The 22,435-nt window shown below is 40.0% G+C and overlaps 1 protein-coding gene across 5 annotated transcripts in view; it reads left to right on the forward strand.

The window, feature by feature from the left end:
* The window catches only part of pcdh15b (protocadherin-related 15b), a 323,144-nt gene that overhangs the window by 49,456 nt on the left and 251,253 nt on the right, over positions 1 to 22,435 (forward strand). For all 5 annotated transcript variants that reach the window (XM_037544214.1, XM_037544216.1, XM_037544217.1 and 2 more), the window contains exons 3-4: positions 1,893 to 1,907; positions 2,171 to 2,236. In XM_037544214.1, the coding sequence (XP_037400111.1) occupies positions 1,893 to 1,907; positions 2,171 to 2,236 (81 nt within the window). The remainder of the gene's footprint in view (positions 1 to 1,892; positions 1,908 to 2,170; positions 2,237 to 22,435) is intronic.

Genomic DNA, 22,435 nt, shown 5'->3' on the forward strand with positions numbered 1-22,435 from the left:
TAGATGACAAGACGTAGCCCAGGAATTACGCCACAACGACCTGGATGACCATCCCAGGATGGTCATAGGTTAAGAAGGTCCTTACAACCCTAACATCAAGCTGTTACAACAACTGTTAGTCAGCTGCATGAAGATTCTTTGAGAATGCAGCTCCTGTCTTCTAGATGGTTCAGTAATGTGTGCACGGGATGGGCAATGTGACGATACTTTATTGTGATGATAATTATCCGAGCATGTCGTTGAGATCGTCAGTAAACAGAGCACTAAAAAAAACTGCCCATTCCTTTGCAAAGGGAGTACAAGCTAAATTGGATTTAGAGCAGGGAAGCATGTGAGACGTTGAATTAAAATCATTGAACTCATTCGTTTTTAAGGGTAGTTTTAAATGGTGTTTTTAATTGTGCTTTTTGCCTGTAATACATTTCAGAAACGTGTTGTAATGGACGTCACGCATCATGAGACTCTTTAATTAAAGTGTACTTTTGCCACGTCGCCCACTCCATGTGCTTGGAAAAGCACATTATGTAGTAATTTATATCAATAACATATTGTCGTGATGCCAACCCCAACAGGGAGCCTAGCCTCACTATTATAGAATATCGCTCCTAAAGTTAAAAGTGAATGTTAGACTGGAATGCCAAATTATTAAAGGCCATAGTACGGCGGTCGTTTCTCACAGTTTTGGCTCTCGTTAATGCCCATAAACGGCCATGTGAATATATTTTTATTCCACCGTTATAAATTTCAGGGGAAAGTCGTTTTCCTCGTAACAGCTGACGTGTGTTGCAGCAGAATTCACAGTGTTAATTTAGTGTGATCTACATTCTCTCTCTTCTCATAACTAGCCATTCGTTTTTAGGCTGGGGCGTTGAAGAGACAGCGGGAGAAGCAGTGGAGGAAAGAGAACGGCCTCAGACTGAATTCCTCTGCTGCTAACAAATGCAGCAGCTGCAGCCATATATCTCCCGCTGCCAGCCATGAAGGAGCATGTTAATCAAATCATTCACTCAAGGACTTAGTCCAGTGCTGCGCTGTGTAGCGCTGTCTCATTGCACTCCACTGTAAATCCCAGCTCCTGCAGCGTCGGCACTAAACACACTGTGAAAAAGCGAGGGCTTTTAGGCAAAAGCCCCCTTTTCTGCTAATACTAACAGCTGAATAAGTCGCTCAGCTGACGACGAGAGCGAAAGCATATTGACGGTTAGGTTGAAACCCAGCCAAGCTCAACAGAATTTATTTTCTATTTATCTCTCTGCCGATCTGTCTGAGTATCAGGCCAATCCAGACACTAATGTGCTGTGTAAGTATCGGTGATGCTAATATGGCTCTTGCTTATGTACCTATGCAGTCGAGTTAGAGTAAATTCATCATCTAATGCCGCGTTGTAAAAACTTCAGCAATTACATGAAGACTGATTTCAACTCAACTGATTTCAACTCAATTTAAATGCCTAAAAACCTCAAGTTTTTAAGTGGAAGTCTTTAGAATTAGAATATGATTTGCGGTGAAGTTCTGTAGCACCTAGGTTGGATCTTTCCAGTGTTAATTGAGTTGGCTTGATGCAGATCTTCATTTTATTTGTCTAGTATTCGAGCTAGAAGCATTAAACTTTATAGGAGCGTGGAATCTATATAGAGAAATAATATGTATTCATATTATGCATATATTTATATATATGCATATATTTGTGCACATTCATATGCATATAAAAGGAATAATAGTGTTCTTTTGGCCAGTCACACATGGTTTTTGTATAGCCTACCTTCATAACAACGTCTTAGCAACTACAAGGGATCTCCTTGCATGTCTGTTTACAATGTTTTGATCTTTTCGTGTTTTTTTCTGTTTTTCTTTCTCCCTCTCTTCGCTGTTCACACTGTTTCTGACGGCAGACTGGCAGTATGAGGGTAAGTCTGTTTTCCTTTTTCTTTTCTTCATCTCTTACATCTCTTTATCTGCTTGAAGAGCCGCATTTCATCAGTCCTTACTAGAAAGAGCCTCAGTGTGTATAGAATGCCTCATGTTTTGTGCTCCTGCCCCTCGTGTATTGGCCCTGCTAGAACACGACTTAATGGGGACCTTGGTTGAAATGGAAATTTCTGCCAGTATCTTTAGTTTGTGGTTTATGAACCTTGTTTAAGGGCGATGATGTTTCCTTTCTGCCTTTCAGAGTGCAAGCTCTCCAGAACTGGTCCACCAGCCACCATAGTAGCCATAGACGAGGAGAGTCCTAATGGTAGGTATCGATCTTCTTTTCAAGATTTGCACTAAGAAACCACTCAGGGTTGCTTGAACAAATGCGCCATCGTGCTCAATATTATGAGGGCGTAAATTTTTGGAGGTGAGAAGGGAGTGCATATGAAAATGGGGAGGAGATGACTTGGTATATTGGACAGCCATATGGGTTGTTATTGAGCGTTATTGGGTAGAGCTTTGCAAAAGCATGTGATCTTTCCAGTCAAACAAGGAGAATGAATAAATCCATTATAGAAAGGCCTTGACTGGAAAGTAGAGATGAAATATGTTTTTTATTTCTCTCTGTGGCTTCGGTTGCTGCAAAGGAAGTCTGTGCTTGCACATGTTAGACCCATAGATGTCCCAGACAAAACCAGATTGGTTAAGATTTGTCTAGTTTACAAAATTTATGGATGGGGAAAACGTGTCTGCTGCACTAATGATAGAGGTTCCTGTTGTGACAAATGTGTAATTCACTGGCTTTTCTGGGCCTCCCATGGTGCACCTCACAGGGCTGGGCTGCCACATCACAGATGGTGTTCAGCGTGCCTCCCCCAGCCAGGGGCCTCTTTATGTAATAGATCTTTCTCTTTGTGTGCGTCTCTCTCTGTCTCTTTTCAGGTGGAATTTTTGAACTAGCTGTAATTGGATTTGAACATGAACAAACCTTTTGACAGGTTTGATGAGAGGCCTGGCCTTTTGCCTTGGCCAGCCTGCAAATGAAAGCTGAAGAGGGTCTAATAGTGTCATTCTCTTAGTAAGACTCTAATGCAGTTTGAGGCTCTGAAGTAGTCCAAGCATGTCTCATGTCAGGTGGGAGGTTGTTATTGCATGCACTGTTCATTTTTAGGGTAGCCCAAACAATGCAATGTACAGCCGCTTTGACGCCCGTTCTCTCATTCGTCCAGAGCTATGAACAGGTCAAAATGTTCACGGTTCTAACCCCTTCATACCTCCTAATACCAAGAGTGGGAATATATTTAAATTTCCAGCGTAGACACATGCGCGCTAGGCCTGTCACCCATGTGGAACAAAAATATAAATACATTTTTATATTTCTTCACATCTAGAATAAATGCATTAAGTGCTAATATACACCGCATGGCCAAATGTTTATGGACACCAATCTCACCTCTATGAGCTTGTTGGAAAATCATGGGCTTTAATTTGAAGTTGTGGCTATAATATCCTCCCCTCTTCTGAGAGGGCCTTCCACAAAGTATTGGAGTGTGTTTGTAGGATTTTTTTGCCCATTCAGAAGAGCCTTTGAGGAAGGTACTAAATCAGGAAGCAGCTAAATCAGGAAAGGACCTTTCTTAACCTGTTGCTCCAAAGTTGAAAGCATATAATTGTCTAAAATATCTGCGTATGCTGTAGCATTAACTTTACTCTTCAGAGCTACTAAAGTGACCAAACTCTGCAAAACAACCCCTGACCATTATTTCCACCTCAGCCAAACTGTGCATTGGTATGCATTCTCTTGGCATCTGATAACCCAGATACACCCATCAGACCACCAGGTGGTGAATTGCGATTTGATTGTCTAAGGAACACGGTTCCGTTTCTCCAGAGTTCACGCAGTAACAAGCAGCAGTAGCTGGATGTGTTGAATGTATGAGCTGCATTTTCAATAGCTCCTGAAAATGCCCTGCATGATTTGATAAAAATGGCCTAGGAGAGTGGTGGGATCTTTGGAAGTAGTGAGCTGCAGCTGTCTGAATTTGAGCGAAAATAGAAATGAAAATCAACAGAAATCATGCCGGACTTATTTATTACATGTTCAATGACAAGTTAGGATTTTACGTAGAGCTGGTCCTGATGCCAGTCCTGACATCCTTGGGAACCTAAGCAACTTTCTACAAAGAGGCCCTCCTGCCTTACCTGTGAGCTATGGGAGCTATTTGCCGTTGCACCTGACACCCCAGTGCTTCCACTACAGTCCTCCCTCCTTTAAAACGGTTTGGTCCATCAGTCTAAGAATAAGTGGACCTATACAGAACAGAATGAGGTACAAACAAAACAATATTTGTCAATCTGTCAACATGTTAAACCTGCAATATTTAATCAGTAGTTAGTGCCACAGTTGACTCATTTTTTGTGACTGGATGGATAGTTCAGCTTCATCCTCTCATTGAAGTTGTAAACAAGCAGCAGCTTTGACACGAGGGGAAGGCGAGGCCCTACAAAATGTGCGTAGTGAGTGTATAGGGCCAACCGACTCTGGTTTTATGAATAATTTACTGCTTTGTGGAGGCTTGTCTGTATAGGCACACATATTCCCACTGTGCTCAAACTACTACAGAAGCAGTGTGAATCAGCACACCGTGTCTGTTCCCAGACACAGCAACCTCACCCCCACCAAACGTGTGATGTTTCGGGCAAGGCTGGAGCTGCACATACGAGTCATGTTTCTCTGGCTTGAGAGAGCGGAATTTTACGACTGAGGGCATTTTGCTTTTTGCCAACTACATTGTCAAACCTGGCCACGCACCTTTTCTCTTGCTGTGGAAGCAAAGGCAATGCCTCTCCATTCCCTCCCTCGTCTTTCACAAAACCAAACAGCATGTTTGATTGGATTCACTGATCACTGACGTCTTGCGTCATTCTGTAGTCCACGTTATACCCATCATAGGAACCCTGGGCCTAAGCTCGATTTCTCTATGGCAAGAATGAATAGGATTTTTGAAAAAAATCACTTCTATCGCACGGTGGCGTGGTGGGTAGCACTGTCGCCTCACAGCGAGGAGGGCCTGGGTTCGATTCCCCGGCCGGGCAACCAGGGTCCTCTCTGTGTGGAGTTTGCATGTTCTCCCCGTGTCTGCGTGGGGTTCCTCCGGGTTCTCCGGTTTCCTCCCACAGTCCAAAGACATGCAGTCAGGCCAATTGGACATGCTGAATTGCCCCTGGGTGTGAGTGACTGTCTGTGTCTGTCTGTCTGCCCTGCAATGGATTGGTGACCTGTCCAGGGTGTATCCTGCCTTCTGCCAAAAGACTGCTGGGATAGGCTCCAGCACCTCCCCTGCGACCCTGACGGAGAAGCGGCTTAGAAAATGAATGGGTGGATGTTTAGAACCAGATACGTTTTTGTCCTCAATACATTTGTCTCTCGAATATCACTGGATCCTCTGAATTACAAGGTCGTTAAAGAGTCTACATACAATCTAATGTTGCTGGACCTCAATTTGATGTCACCAATCTACACAGAAGTAAGTCTGGCTGTGGCGGTGCCCTGACAGATTGTGCTACCTTATCGGAATGTCCTACCGTAGCACATTTTTATAGTTATGTCTGTAAATGAAAATCTTAGGCAGGGTATTTCCAAAACCTTAAACTCATCAAAAAATACTACCAGTGTTAAAATTACAAGGCTGAATTTCCATTCTAGCTCTACTCTTAACGGTGCAGCGATTGTGAGTAGCTAGTTCCGTCTTAGAAATGAGTTCTGCGTCTCACGATCGCAGTAATGCCAAACACGTTCACTGATATTGAGATCTGGGCTCTAGGGTGGTCAGTCCAGTCCTGAGAGCATCAGAAACGTCTTTGTGTGAATTGCAAGCATTCTTCTTTTTTGTCCCTTTCCTTTTCTCAAGGGCTGTTTGACAGCTGCAGATCCTTTCAGACTCATAGTGTTGAGTTGTCTTCTCGCAGTAAGGATGAACAGAAACACCTGTCTCTGAAAGACGGTAGCTTTAATTTGCTGTTCATTTGATGCAGAAATGTCTGAAGGTCTGCCAGTTCTTGGGTGGTTGTTAGGACTCTCAGTGTTTCTGTATCGTTTAATCATTTTTAACTCCAGCTTTGGAAACTACTGTTTCACTTACTTTCCATATGCGACTGGATTATGTTCAGTCTTATCTCCTGAGAAATGAATACCTTGTACTTAGTGTCATTTTTGACTGGAAATTAAATGAATGAAGTGTAATCTTTGACTTTTGCAAAGTACTGTAAACATTACATTGGTCTGTAATGCTATTTCAGGTAGATTTAGTTCAGATTTCTCCATTTTATAGGTGTTTCTGTATCGACATTGGCAGATATGCCTGTGAAGAAACACATATTGACTACAGCTGATATCAGATAGAAACAGAAAGACCTTAACAATGGCAGCAGATTAACTGGAGATGAAATCTGAAATGTATGAAATATGATATGTGACTACAGAACTGAGGCTCATGTTCACATACCAGGAATGATGCTCTGCTTATTACATAAACATAGTTTATGCATAAACCTCTGTACTCTGTATTTTGCATTTGTGTAGTTGATTAGGTGAATTTTATCAGTGTGCATTTATGAAGCCTATAATGTAGAAGAATACAGCTCGGTGACTGGGGAATGCTATGCATATTAAAATGTTTGGTAGCCCTGAGTGTCACGTGAGTGAGCGCCAGGCAGAAGAAACTGTCTGAACACAGAGCTGTGGGCATGCCGAGTAAATTCCCAGACAACTTCAATGAAATCTTTATGATTTCTATGCTGTAGTAAAGCTGCTCAGTCAGTCATGTGCCAGACAGTGATTCAGCCATCCTCCAATTGAGTACCTGAACAAACAAATTTAGTGATTTATTGTAAAATAAAAAAAATGTCCTTGTAAGTTATTTATTACATTTATTTACATTATAAAGCTAAATGGGTCATTCCACTAGAATGGTTCAAATTGGACTTTGACATTTTCAAATTTTTTGCTTAAATGTATCATTGATATGTAAACCTCACAGTCAAACATGTAACGGGGTTGAGTGTGACGGGGTTGTGATTTTTGCACAAAATGACCGCTGCTCTACATACTGTATACCAGAGAGAGAGCACATGGCATGCATGAGATTCAGAATTAGCTTATAGTTTTGAAATAAAAAAAACTTTTTTTATAAGTAATAGTTTTCATGTGACGGTGTTGAGTCACTGAGTTTGGCGACCACAATATCACAAGATAAATGACCAAAATTAAATAAAAGAAGGAAGCCACTTGCCTGTCTTTGCTGTCCTGTTGTCCAAAAGACTTGAGTGATGTCACTTCTTGATGTATATGGATCATATGGATCATACCATTGTTTTTGTGGGGGAGATTCATTTGTGTTACGGGGTTGAGGGGTTACTTAGGTACAGAACTAAATAATGTGATTTTAATAAATAATTATCAATTAATTTTGAAAAATAATATCACAAACAATTAAACACAGACAGTTGTTTAGGTTGACATCAAAATATATGGACTTTTTTATAGTTGTATTTGGTATATTCTAAGTATACTTTCGTTGAAGGCCATGAGGGACATGACAAAATAGGTGGTGTCAGCAAAAATAAATAAATAAACAAAGTTCTCATAAAAAGATCAAATAAAAAAAAATACACTGTATTAAAGGAGATATTTCAATGTATGTGTAAAGCTGTTAAAATATAGATTTTTGTGACCCAGTAGATAAAATACACCTAAAGAGGAGATGAGGACTCAAAATGTGCCATTTCCATGGAATGACCCAAATATGGTGTTTCTTAGTTTTTGTAATGGAATAAAGTTTCTGTTTTCCAGTTTCAGATATTACGTCCTGTTGAAAAGTTTGTAGAAACCTTGAATTAATAGCTTCATCGTATAAACGAAACCTGTATTATAAGAGCAGTTTGCTTATTCTCAATCCACTTGATGTAAAGATGCTGCAGGCAGGTAATTCATCATAAGACGTGCTCTTTATGCCAGGGCCTCCACCAGCGTTGCTTGAACAATCAGTGTGAAGAAGTGGTTTTACATTTGAGCTGACAGTTTTATTGGTTTTAAACATCTGTTATTTGCACCGCAAGTTATAGAGTGCCATGTGCCATTACTTTTGATCTCTTTAACACCTTTCTGCATTTTGGTCAAGGTTTAGTTGTTTCTGTGAATCGATGGAATTTATACCAACTTGACATGAGAATAGATGCTGTTCTCCCTTGTGGTTACATTTATCCAGTATCAGTATAACAGTAATGCTATGGCTTCACGCTTTTATGCACAAGTCAGAGGTGTTGAAAGAAATGCTTGCCTGGCCAAATAGAGGAGAATGACTTATCTTTGTCAAAGTTAAACTCAGCTCTGAGTTAGAGGAAGCCTTTTCAGTTTAGGCTTGACTGTGAATCTTATTTGTACTGACAGAGCACTGAGACTTAAAAATGCGTCCAAGGCCTACCATCTGTCGTAATGTGCAGTGTTGTGCCACCCTTTGGTTTGTTTAATTTACAGTCAGTGTGGCCGCTAAGTACAAGATATTCGCCGTTTCAGTGTCAGAAAAACTATATCAGACCTGTCAGTATTCAATTTGTCCGCTGTTTACTTTTATGCTCACTGTTGCCCCTTCTATTCTTCTTAAACCAACTTCTAAGACTAAACACTGAAGATGTGGGAAAATATCCCTGCCGATTTCTTTGAAAAACTAAATGCGGTTCTCCTGGAAAAGATGCAGGCAGTAAAAAGGCAAATCGCACACGTGTTAAACACTGAAACCACACTGATATTGTATGTTGCTGTTGAAGCTTCTGTGTATTGATGTGTATTGACAATGAAAATGAATCGCACTCTGGGCTGTTTATTTATTCATAAACCGGTAACACCTTATTTGAAGGCTACCTACATAAGGGCTTCATGACGCATTCATAAGCACCGAATAAAGTTCTCGCAACCTGACATAAGATGTTTTATGAAATAAATGACATTGTAGTGACATAATAAGAATAAACGTTGAACATATTTACAGCACTAAACATTTAAACCCTATACATAATCGCATCAATCATCTTATCCATGCCATGGAGGGAAGAGGGGGGGGTTTCCAGGCATATTTCACCTGATATTAATACAATGATCTTAAGAATGCTGACATAAATAGTTATGTATAGTGTTTTAAATGTTTAGTGCTGTAAATATGTTCAGCGTTTATTCATATTATGTCAGGACAATGTCATTTATTTCATAAAACATCATATGTCAGGTTGCGGGAACCGACATAAGCACTTAATAAATGTTCAGGTAGTGCTTCATAAACACATTATTCAGCGCTTATGAATGCATCATGAAGCCCTTATGTAGGTAGCCTTCAAATAAAGTGTTACCCATAAACCTATGGCTATTTGTAATAATGCTGTTTTTCTTGCATTGTTTCTTCTTTTCCTAATTGAGAAGAAAAAAAAAAACATCTATTTTCAGAAAATGTCATTTTCGCTGAATCTACTTTGAAGGTAATTTCTGAAAAGCAGTTGCTCAAGTTAAAGTTAATGACAAAATAGCGTGGACGTGACATCCTCAGCCTCTTCGCCGTGGTGTTGCATTTGATTAACAACAGGCTGAAAATAACTTTTAAATGTGTTTCCTCGTGGCTGCGGAGAGGTGTGCAAATTTGTTTATAAGGTCATGTTTGGGGAGACAAATAGGCGGTGAAGGTTCACTCGTTCAGACAGATGAAGACGCAAAGGACTCGGCACATCTGCCTGTTGCATAAGTCATTTCCACATAGGGACATTGGATCTCACAGAGGCTTGCTTGCTGTGTCTGGAATAGAAACGGCCAATTATGGTGTAGTTGATTACTCTGCAGTGAGGTAGAGGAGTCACTATGCATGTGTGCATGTGAAGAGCAGACAGGACTTCCCAGCTTTGGGCCTGACAGACGCTCCCCAGCTTACAGCTGTATTTACATAATGAAGAGAAACTTTGGTCCCATTTGCATATTTTTTTAACATGCTTGTTGTAGCTGTCATAAAATAGTGAAATGATAAAATAATGACTTTATAGTAGAAGGAAAAAAAAACCCTCAAGGTTTATTAGCAAGATGTTTTTCTTCAGTTGGATTTCACTCAATTATCTCTTCAGTTTAGTCGTGGCCACTTCCACCCCTAATGAGATCTCCCCGTCACACGGGGCTACCAAGCTGGAAGGGTGAAGGTGAGCATGTCCGAGACGTGAAGCGGCACCACACCTTTTGGAACACAACGTCATTGGACTAGTGATGGAAGTTCAGTTCGTTTTACAAGTCAGACGTTGTTTTGATGGACATCCGGTATAATCTATTCACTGTTGTTCCAGGAGTGGGACTTGCTGTGGAGCAGACCAACTCAATAGATCCAACCCGTTCTGTCTAAGCACAGGGCTGTGGGACTAATTTAAAGGCAGTGTACAAAACTGCACATAGAAACAGGGTTTATGCTGCAAAAGAAACCGAAACCAGATAAAATCAGATAAAAGAAAGTCCAGTATGAACTGATTCCGTTTCTGTGGATTGTTCTCTTCAGTAAACCTGCTTTTGGTAGCCCACTGTCACTTAACGTTGTGCCTGTTTTCTGCGATGTTTTTAGTAGTAGATTAAGTATTGGAACACCTGGAGCTTTGACTCTTACATTCGGCGCTTCTGTAGGGAAGTAGAACGTTAGAGGATCCGTTTGATTTATTTGAGTGATTTTCCAAAGTGTATCTCTTCTGTAACCAATAATGGGATTTCAGTACTTCTGCTTAGCACTTATCTTGTCTCAGCAGTTTTGCCATTTTGTCTCATCCGTTGCGCTTTTCATTCACGCAGCTGTGCATTGGCTTCCCAGGAAATGACCAGAGTTATGGCGCTGAAAAGGCTTTTATTAAAAAGGAACAATTCTGTATCAATTGGGCAAGGCACATGGAGCGTCACTGGAAGATGAGACCCTATAAAAGACTGTGGGATCAAATCTCATTTCTTCATCTCTCTCGTTCTCCTCTTCTTAGCAGCAGGGACCGTGACGTGGTGATCATTATATCAGCCCTGCGCTACATTTCTCTTCAGCGCAACTCAGCCTGTGTCAGGTGTGGGGGACAGAAAGAATAGCCGCTGTTGATTGACTTGAGGATGGAGATCGATGCTGTTTGGGGAATAGATTAACTGCCAGGCCATCATGAAGTATCCCCCTTACTGACCTATAGAGGAGGTTCAGTGGCCAGCAAACCCAGGCCAGGTCAGCGTGAAGGTCCCCTTGAGCTTTCACAATAGATAAGACAAAGGTGAAGCAGAGAGGAGCTTGATGGATAATTAGCACCGTGGACAAGCAGTTGTGACATTAGCAGGGGTGTCGTCCACTATTGATTTGTGGGGATGGGATGGAGAGGATGAGTGTAGGCCTTGAGCTGATTGGAGAGGCCCTGGAGCTTCTGGAGGACTCTCAAAAGATGGACTGAGCTGCTGCTGCTACTCTGGGTGTCAGGCTGAGGGGTGCAGAGCCAATGCGCTTCACTGCCAGGTTTCCCTGTTTCTGTTCTTGCACTTCATTTAATCTTCATCAGTCTATGCTCTTCCCCAGATCTCATTAAATGGCCTGCTTGCTCTCTGATCCTCCTCGCTGTGTTCAATTAGAGGCACAATGCTGAACCGGCTACCGGGCCCAAAGAACCTTTGCGACATTTGCGGCCAGCACCTGGTTAATTAAAAGACACTCTGAGAGCACTGCACAGATGTACGTCGCAGTACAAATTAGAGTCAAGGCTCAGGATCAGCTTCATATTGATTAACCCCCTGAATCCAGGGGTTCAGGATCTACTGGAGGATCTACTGTTTAGTTCCAACCCTGCCTTAAATTATTATTCAGAGGGGATTAGCTTTACATGAGGAGGTGTGGTGATTACTGATTACTGTACTTTAGTATTTTTGGTGTATCTGTACTGAAGTTTCTCCGTTCTGGGCGACTTTTTCCTTTCACTCCACTACATTTCAGAGTTTAATATCCGACTTTTTCCTCCTACATTTTGAGAAATCTGTCGTTCCTTTTGGTTTCTGTGTGTATAAAAACGTAACATGTCAAAACAAAAGAAGCTCAAAGCCAGAGCACCAATGATGAACTAACCTAACCTGTAAAAACACCACAATATAGAAATATGTCCACATATGCAGTCGAGACTGACGCGGCTTTTTTCTGAATTTCTACAAACACCATTTCATTTTATAGTAAATGAGTTTGGGCTGGTTTATGTTTATGAACAGACGCCTACAGATCAACATAGTAAAGGAGCTCATCTGTGATCCTGAGTTTAAAGCCAGTTTTTATTCAACTTAAACTTGGAACTAAGTTGTAAATAAATCTGAAACTGAAACTTTGCTTGTGTGTAAAAAGTGATTTCAGAGCCACTCGGTTCTCCCTGATGGAAACTGTTTACCTTCAGTGTTTTGTGCTTCTGATCATTTTAATAGACGTCAGCGTCACTAATTAATGACCTTCTATTAAAAGACTGGTTTACCAAGAGAGACGCTGGAGGACTTTCACCTGAAATGAGTTCATGAAGCCAGTCTGGTTATAAAAATGATAACAGGACATCAGAGCCAGAATTACTCTTTTAGTACTTTTACTTTATACTTAAGTACATTTGAAGGCAAATACTTTAGTACTTTTACTCAAGTGGAGGTCTAAAGGGAGGAACTTCTACTTTTACTGGAGGAATATTTTACCTTGGAGGTCTCGACTTTAACTCAAGTACATGATTTGTGTACTTCGTCCACATCTGGATATAATATAAATCAGGTTTACAGCGTAGCAGCTGCCATGATTTTGGACATGCAGTATAGAAAGTTTGAAAAAATCCCTTTCAACCTTGAGAAAGTATAGCGTACAACTCAAATATTGTGAAAATACTTAATTTTATTGTATTTATTTTATGTGAGTGAAAAAATAAGGATAGATTAAATGCATTTATGTAATCATGCTGATGTCAGTATGGTGGCAAATCTGTTGTCATTTCCAACTTGCCCTAGTTATGATAATAATTAGTAACATAGACCAGCTCAGTACCATAGCCTTTAAACAAGTTAATGTAAGTTCTTATAATTGTTTGCTGCATTTCTAATATTTAAAAATATATTTTTTTCCTCCAGTATATTAAATACAGCAAATAAACAGCAATCATGCAATAAAATGTGCAGTGTGCTGTTTGTCATTTGTCTTTCATCTTGAGCTTGTTGACGGCTCAGTAGTTTCATTGGGCTTTTTAAACTATGCCTCAGGAGTGTGCAGTTATATTGCATGGTGAGCTGCTGTTTTAGTAAATCCAGCGTACACAAAAATCATGTCATTTGTCCAGAGGCACCTGTATGGCTGCATATGACTGTACAAACTCTTCTAACCCCAGAAAGTCCATTTCCAGCACAAATTCAGTACTTCTCATGGTACTGGTTGCCAAAAAGATTGAATACTGAATACAAGAATTCAGTCACTTAAGAATAAAGAACACACCTTTCATTAAACTCTCATTAACTCTGATTAAAGCTCTAAATAAACTGCAATAAAGTAATTTGACTACCAAGGACCTATAAGAGGAAAATGCAACCAATTATACAGTGATAAAATCTGAATTAAGGTGTTTAATTCATGCTTTAGAATTTGCATAAAATTGCCTTAATAATATGTTTATTGTTGTATTATTTGTAATATTACAACCGATAATGTGATTTCTAGCGGCTGGCTTACAGTTATGTACTAATACAGGTTATACTGAGCAGTGCTTACTGCACAGTGAATCAGCCATTTAGAAGTGTCTTATTTGGGCTTTGCAGAAGAAAAAATACCTTAGTAAATAAAGTATTACGCAGGTTATATGATGTTGAATGACATTTTTGCCAGTGTTCTGTAACGCTTCTCCGACCACACTACAGCTAGTATGAAAGAATGCTTTTATGAACAGAGCATGGATAGGTCAGTTGCCTGTATGTGAGTCCACACTCTCATAGCTAAATAACTCATAGATTTGTTTTATAGTAGCTGATGAACAATTCCTAACAGTTATTGAATAATAAGCCTGCATTTCAGTGGGTTAAAATCTCCCTGTGGCGTCCGTACAGGTCACCTACTCATCCTGTGTTCCAGATTACTTCAACCTTTTGACTCACGGCCTAGAACACAGTCTGGTTGCGGTGTGGTTCCATGCAGGGGTTCATATTTGGTCCTACTGACCGTGTGAACCATCTCCAGCTCCACAGCCGGAGACAGCAGTGGTGCTCCGCAGCTCAGCGGCAGTGAGAATAAACGTGTGTTCCCAGCCTGTCTGTAAGGCTCTGTGCCAAGACAACCCCCCCTCCTTCCTCTCCTCACTGACACTTAGCCATGCAGGCCAGCTACAGGCCCAGGCAAAGCGCCTGGCTTAAAGGAATGGTTTGACAGAAAAGCCGAATTTATACAATCTTGCTCTCACCCCAAAGGTAGATGATCCAAAAGCAGCCAAGATGCATAAAACCCAACACAAGATTTACTGTGACGTTATTTCCTTTTTCATTTTCTCATTTATAAACGAGGTAAACTGACTTATTGTACTGCTTGTGTGATACCAGCTGAAGTAGCCCCATGGTAAATTTCATAAGAAGACAGGGCTCAAAACTAACCGTCCCAGAACCATCCCAAAAATATTTTCAGCTGTCTGAAAGTATGACTGACCATCTGAAGAACCGGGTTTCCAAATTATGTAATAACCCCCAAAATGTATTAAAGGTTTAATGAATGAAGTGACTACTAAGTGACACTAATGTAATACAATGTCATAATTAATAATGTAGTCATTTTTACCTGATAATGTAATTCCTTTTCACATTTTTAGGGAATTTATTACATTTTCAGTTTGGCTATATATAATCCTGCTGCATTGGAAATACGTAACATCGTGTGCTGGAAATTTGTTTATTATATTTGAGTTGATCCTTTTTTTTTTCTCTCTCAAATATGTTTTCAAAATAACTTGGATGGTGTAACATTTTTAAGAGAAGTAACCACAGTTACAAGCCTTTTACAAGGCTTTGGTGTTATACACAGAAATCAACCCAGCCTAGAGCAAAGGAGCATCAAAGAGACAAATTCTGACAAGAGTTCATTCTAATTTTAGAAAAAGCCTTCACTTTTAAGTCTGGTATGACTGGTTCTGGTTACTGTAACTGCAACTTGTCTAGCCTGGACAAAGCATTAAAGTCTTATGACAGTCAGATGAACTGTGAAATTATATTTCTGATAGAAGAACTGGCTTTTTTTAGTAAATAAAACGGGCTCATGGAAATTAGGATTATGCTGGCAGTAAAAATTACATGAAAAATGCGACTTTTTTAACGTCCCTGGGATGGCATTAGTCAGGAGCCCTGGAAGTTAATTGAATGATCTTTTGTTCAATGTTTACAGGTTTGATCATCAACAAATTATTCACACACAACCGTTCTGTTGATTAACCAGCAGTGAAAAACGCTCAAAGCCTTCCGGGCTTTCTCTGAAGGCCCAATGATTTCTAAGAAAAATACGTCTGTAATTTGTTGTATATTTAATCTCTGCAAGTACTGTTCTTATTCTCTTATTTCACGGTTTTGGTTAGTTGGGTTGCCTGTAGGATCTAGGAAAATATAACCAAGCTAGCTCTTCCATTGGCTAGGCCTTCAGGAGGTGGACAGAAGACCTTACATTTAACTTCTAACATAAGTAAGAATCAGCCAATTGCATTTTGAGTCAACATTGAGTAAGAAGAGTATCGAGAATTCAGCAACTGCGTGGCTCAGCCAATCAGATTAAAGGTTTTTCCTGCAGTTTTTGTCAAGCGCTGAGTGAATTTACACCGCATTGACCAAACCCACTGAGTGGAGACTGTACTTTAGCCTGGCTAACTGTGAGTTGTTTACATGATGGCATGATATAGGTGTCAGTTCTGTGACTTATACAACTCAGTAATTGGAAAAACACTCATGAGTGTTACTTTTAAGGTGTAAAACCATAAAACCATACTCAACTTTTGAGAATTTCTGTCGATATTCACATATGACCTTGCCATGAGAATACAGGAACATGGCTAAAAGCACATTCTAATTGAACCGGTTTAACTGTTTATGTTATAGTTTATTTTGTGCCCCACTCTGCCCTACCGTCAGCTGTAGAACATCTGTAGAACAACCTCTATCTTTAAAAACGTCTTCAAATATGTGCAAAAGTACAGACAACACTGGCTGCTCCTGTTCTTAGCTATGTGATGGACTTCTGTCCATTTTTACAGATAGCAGCAGAATTACGTCTAAGAGATCAGGCATACAGCATTTTCACAACGAGCTACTCCTTTAAAAGTGTCTCACTAAAGACATCCACTGCATAGAATTCTGGTCGTAGTTATTGTTGATGTTTTATTTACAATTTCAAGGTTTTTTGGGTTTTTTTGAGAAGCATTCATATCCAGCTGGTCGGTGTTTTCAAGTGGACCGTTGTTGTTGTGTAACATCAGCAGTTTTAAAGTAACAGAACCGAGGCTATTATGCAAGATTTAAGCTAAACTTTTTGACTTGGACTTCACATGGTTCTCTGGCTGATTTAAAGTGACATCAATTCCCTGTAAACAACTCCTACAAGCCCCTGGATGGATCACAGCAGGGTCAGACAGTGTGGTCAGACACAGCCTTCCGACTAGCTCAGACCCCCTGGGGCTAAGCAGCTATGCTGAGCTTCAAGCAGTCAGGGTAGATAGTTATTAATATCATCTCTCGAGTGTATGGACCAGTAGTTATATCCACTGGTTGCGGTTATTAAAAGAGCTGACTTGAAGCATCAGCATGACCCTTAGCACTTTAAGAGTGGCTTTCTAGAGCTTTCAGCCCTTAGAGGTTGAGAGGTGTTGCTTCCATTTCAGTCTACTACTGTGTAGCTCAGTTACTTAGTGAATTTCGCAATTAATTACATTTACATTTGCATAAATGAATTGGACACACTCGCAAGGTATGGTTCTTCAAGTCCTGTATGGAACCGTGAACACTCAAATAACCCTTTGCATGATTAGATGGATGGATGGATGGATGGATGGATGGATGGATGGATGGATGGATGGATGGATGATTAAAGGGTTCTTTGCATCATGAAATGGTTCTTCAGATTCATTGAGAATGTGTTGTATATGGATCTATATGGAACCTTCTAAATAGCATCAAAAAGGGTCCTGCTATTGTTGCAAGCTTGACATCGAAACAATAGCAGAACTCTATATAACCCTTTTCCATAACGCTCTATATGAACCATCTACAGCACATTCTCCAACCTTTTCACCATGCCAAGAACCTTTTAATCATGCAAAGGCTTCGTTCAGTGTTCACTGTTCCATTTAGAACCATTTTCTTTACTGAAGAACCCTTGAAGAACACTCTTTTTTAAGAATGTGGAGAGATATGAATACAGCTATTCAGAATAGTTTAATGGGAAATGGTACATTATAGAGAAACCCATTGATTCAGACTTTCTTTACAGCGTTGGTCACACAGCCAGGGGTCACAGTGACCACAACACAGACAGAGTCACTTTATTTATGGTCAAAATGACAAGTGAACCTACATGTCTTCTTAGTTCATCTGAAAAAATGAGGAGTTTTGGGCACTATTTGTGTTTATTGCCTGGGAAAGTATTTTGAACATATGTATTAGGCGAATATCTCCTATTGCAGGGGTCTTTAATTAAAATTCAATAAGGTCCAGTTAAAGAAAAATTCCTCAAGCGAAGGTTCGGAACATCATAATGTCTAACTTGCATCACGATTCAGTGCCATGTACTGTTTACTGAAGTAACCTAGTAGGTATATCAACATCTTATGCAGTCAACACCCCAATATCAAATCAAATAAAGCGGCCCGCCTATTAGTGACCTCTGTCCTATGGAAAAGCTATAAAAGCTATAAAAGCTTTGGGTGTCCGGTTTCTGTCACTACTGCCATGAACAATTCCGACTCCGCAAGCTTCTCTACAACTTCATCCCACTCGGAATGATTTTGTTTACATTTTGCTGATTTTGTTTAAATTTTGCCGATTTCATTAACAAAGTCAGATGTACCCCTTAATATCAAATTATTCCTTGCTTTTGTCGTCTCTAATGATGAAAACTTGGATTTCGTACAGCTGACTTTTACACAACTACTATAGATGATAAAGTAATGTTGAGCGTGTTCTGAGAAAGCTTTCCAATTTTCTTGGTTCCAGCTGATTGCAGTTTGCTGTTTTTTGATCCTTGCTGCTCTACATCCATTTGATGTTCCTCCTCAGAGTAATTTTACGCTCAGCAGACCGTGTGCTAGTGGCATTTATGCTCAGACTATATACTTTATCCATCCAGGCAATACAAACATCAGTCAGCTGGTTAATATGTATTATACAATCCTGGGATCATGTTTCGGCAGTTAGTAGGAAATTGAAAGTGTTTGCTATAGGGATTAGTTTGAAGGAATAACTTTGTGGAACAGCTGCATCTTTTTGGACACAATGAGGACACAGATAGGTCATGGCAGCTTTTCAGCATGTTTGTGTTTTCCTCCACAAAGTTCTACATCACTTGTGATGACCACGTTTGTAGACAAGCGTTATAAATAACAGTTCTTACCTCTTATCGTATATTTATGACATGAATCCTCTAGAAAAGGTAAGCAGAAAGCGATATTACGATATTAAGAAAATGCAGGGGTCGATGGAGTGTACAATCTTTCTGTACTCGAGTAAAAGTAGATATACTCATAGTAAAATACTACTTGAGTAATAGTAGAAAAGTACTTAAGTATCAAAAGAAGAGCTTTTGTTATTAATATTATAGAGATATTATAGACCTTGTGTAATATTTTGATGAACATCTTCTTTTAAGATTCCTGTGTGGCTACAGACGTGAAAAACATGTTTGTATATGGAGCCTCACACATCTACTAAAAGTACTTTTACTTTTGATACTTAAGTACCTACACAAGCAAGTACTATTGTAGTTATACTGAAATAGAAAGCTAGAATACCTGTACTTTTACTCAGGTAGTATTTTATCAGGAGTATATGTACTTTTGTTCAGAGTGTACATCCCTGAGATAAAGTCACATTGTAATATATATACACTGTAAAAAGTGGCTTGTCTGATCTGCCTAAAAAAATGTGGTAAAACCTAAATTGACCAGTTTTATTCAACCTGTGAGGCTGAGAGAGTCGCGGATGAACGCAGATCGGTAAGCAGCGTGACTTTAATAAATGGTCGAAGTATCAGTAGAGCAAAACCGAATCGTGGTCAAAGTCCGAGCGAAGGTCAAAAAGGTACAGATCCAACACGACAAAGGCAGAGGTATCCAAAATAGGGGCAAGCCAAAAAAACGAAAGTCAGCAAACCAATACGTCAGTCCAGACGCATGAAAACAAACGGCACAAAGATAAAAGCTCGGTAAGGAACAATACTTCACATTGTAGCTGTGCAATGTCTGGGCTTAAATAGCCCAACCATAGAGTCCCATCTAATCTACTGCAGGTGCAAGTCCTTAATAATCAGGAGATGTAGATCTCCGCCAGGACTGGGGTGGGGAGTCTGAAGTCACGTGAGACTCCAGAGGACTCTGGGAATTGGAGTCCCTGTCTTGCGAGGCTGGATCCGAGCGCGTGACACAACCTAAACAAATACTTTGAATGAACGATTCTTTCAACCAATGAAGTTTTTTCTAGTTGAATAAAACTATTTTATTTGCTTGTTACCACATGAAGTCATTTTTCAGGTAGATCTGACAAGCCACTTTTTTTTTTTAAATAAATATTGTGTTACTCAAAAACCTAATATTTACCCAGAAAACCTACATGAACATAAGAAAAAAACAGGAGATTTTTATGATTGTCTATTGACAGAAGACACTTTTCATGTCATTCAAGCCCTAATTGCAGTTCGGTATGCTTTGAATTTTGGTGAATTAATGATGTGATTAAAAACTGACCTTCATTATTTCGACCAAAGTGATTTAGCTATGCATTTTTTTTATTTATGTAGTTGTTTTTTGTCCCTCATAAACACTGGCATGAACATGCAAAACGGAGGGTTAAGTGGTAGGGGCAAGGGGTGAAAAGGCATTGAGTCTTAGGCTTTGGATTGTGGTAGTCATAGAAACCACACATTTGAAGAGTTTAATACCTCTAAAAGCATGCTCACAGAGTTATTACGGGAAATACATTTGTATTGTAGACATTGTGACCCCCGGGTCTTATCAACACCACTGTAAAAAAATCAGTGCATGTAAATAAAATAGTAAAACAGTGTAGTGAAGGTCATGCGTCGTGTTTCCTTGACATGTTTGGACAAACCTTCTATCTTCACAGACAACAGTCAATATACATTGAGCTTTCTCAAATCATTGGCTTTGCACACTAGTCCATCAGCCCTGGACTGCACTGGAAGTTGCGAGGCTTATTGTCATATATAAATATATTATGTATTAATATACACTTGCTCGGCTGTGGAACCAAGACTTAAAAAGACTCTTTGTCCCTGTGTCTTTCATGTTTCTTTCATGGATTTGTTCATATGTTATTTTCTCCTGCCAGAAGCCCGTCAGAAGTGTGTTATACAATTCCCTTGCATATACACCTTTTTTCAATTTTTCACATAGAAGCCCAGCAGTCCACCGTAGACATGCTGAGAAATAAAAAGTCCACCAAGCCGACCGTTTGCCACCGCTGCTACTCATAATGGAAATCCCACCTGAGTGAAAGTTTCTGATCAAAGCCCTTTTACAGACATTTAATTTTTGTCCTGCTGTTATCTCCCATTTCCTGAGCGACACCTCACAATTTGTCAAAGCCATTTGAAAATCTTTCGTCATTGATCCAAGTGCCTCTTCTGAAGAGTCAGGGCGGTCTAAACCCTCTGTGATGCTTTTATGGATGTGTCGGTAGAGCTAAACCCCCTCAGGCAACTTCTCTGAGTCACCATATGGGTACAGAAGAGGACAGCATTACAGAGACAAATGATTTTGTTCCTGTTGGTCACCTTTACCAATCTCATCCTGCAGCCAGGCCATTTAGAAGAGAACTCGTTATAACTTCTGGAGCATATGCTGTGTGCCAGATGTACCTCTCTGTGCCAGGTTTTCTGTGTAAACAGAATGCAGTCTGCCTAAAAAACATGCGTTTTATATATGAAACTGGTGTTTCCCTCCCTCCCTTCCCTTAGCTAAAGTACCGTGCATAAATTTAGAGACCACCTTTTCATTTCTGAAATTTCAAAATGACCATTAAGTATAATTCAATAATTTTGTTAGAAAAAAGCATGAAGCAGCTACTTTTGTGCACCTTAACTCTTCATCCTTCCAAAGACCAATGACTTATAGCCGTGTCCTGTCAACAAAAGCTGTCATAAAATGCCACTAACATTATGTCCCCCTTAAAGAGACGTATTTATGAGATGGACGATAATCCGCCTGAGAGAAGAAAGGACTTCTATAACGAACCGTAGACCTGGTAGACAAAGTGTCACAACCAAATAAACGTCTTTAAGCATCTTAGGCTTCCATTCTAATGAAAAAAATCAAGCTCCAATCTTGCTTTGAATCCGAAAAAATCTACAGATGTTTCTCTCCATCTTTTCACTGTGAGAGGACAGCTCAACACTATGAGTCTGAAAGGATGTGTAGCTGTCAAGTAGGTATTTCTGAGGAAAGGAAATAGATAAAAAACAAGAACATATGAATCTTGATGATCTGGGATGTTAAGTGATACTCTTTTAATCCCACCTCTGCATTCAACCCATCCGTGAAGTGAAACACCACATACACACTAGTGAACACACACACACTAGGGGGCAGTGAGCACACTTGCCTGGCGCGGTGGGCAGCCCTATCCACAGTGCCCGGGGAGCAGTTGGGGGTTAGGTGTCTTGCTCAAGGACACCTCAGGCATGGACTGTCGGCGCTGGGGATCGAACCGGCAACCTTCCGGTCACAGGGACGGTTCCCTAACCTCCAGCCCACGACAGCCCCCGAAGTAGTGTGAAGTAACGTTGAAGGTTTTGGGATTACTTTGTAAGAAGTTCAAAGTCTAGCAGTTTACTGATATTGCAGAAGCAGCCTGACAAAGCACTGCAACGGCATATTTTCTATCTTTGATTCGCACAGCAACGCTACAACTGCAGCTCCCTCGTCGTTCCTAGCTGTAACTGCGTCAAACCTGGACTCTGTGAGGTTTGTCATTCTTCCGATTGAATGGTCTGGCCCTCACTATCCTCATTCACAACATATAAAACATAAAAAAACATGAATATAATAATATAAAATATACATAAATATTTAAACAAGCCAACAGTTTCCCAGTAGATTGATCGAGAATCCTGTTGGGTTTCTCTTCCTTATTACAAAGTGGCAAATGCCACGTAGCTTACTTATAGCCTTGTAACGTGCTGAGGATGAGGCTGATTAGTTTAACACAAATCATCTTAGATTTTGTGAGCTTGTTCCGGAT

Source organism: Pygocentrus nattereri, chromosome 13, assembly GCF_015220715.1.
Source record: "Pygocentrus nattereri isolate fPygNat1 chromosome 13, fPygNat1.pri, whole genome shotgun sequence".
Taxonomy (NCBI): Eukaryota; Metazoa; Chordata; class Actinopteri; order Characiformes; family Serrasalmidae; genus Pygocentrus; species Pygocentrus nattereri.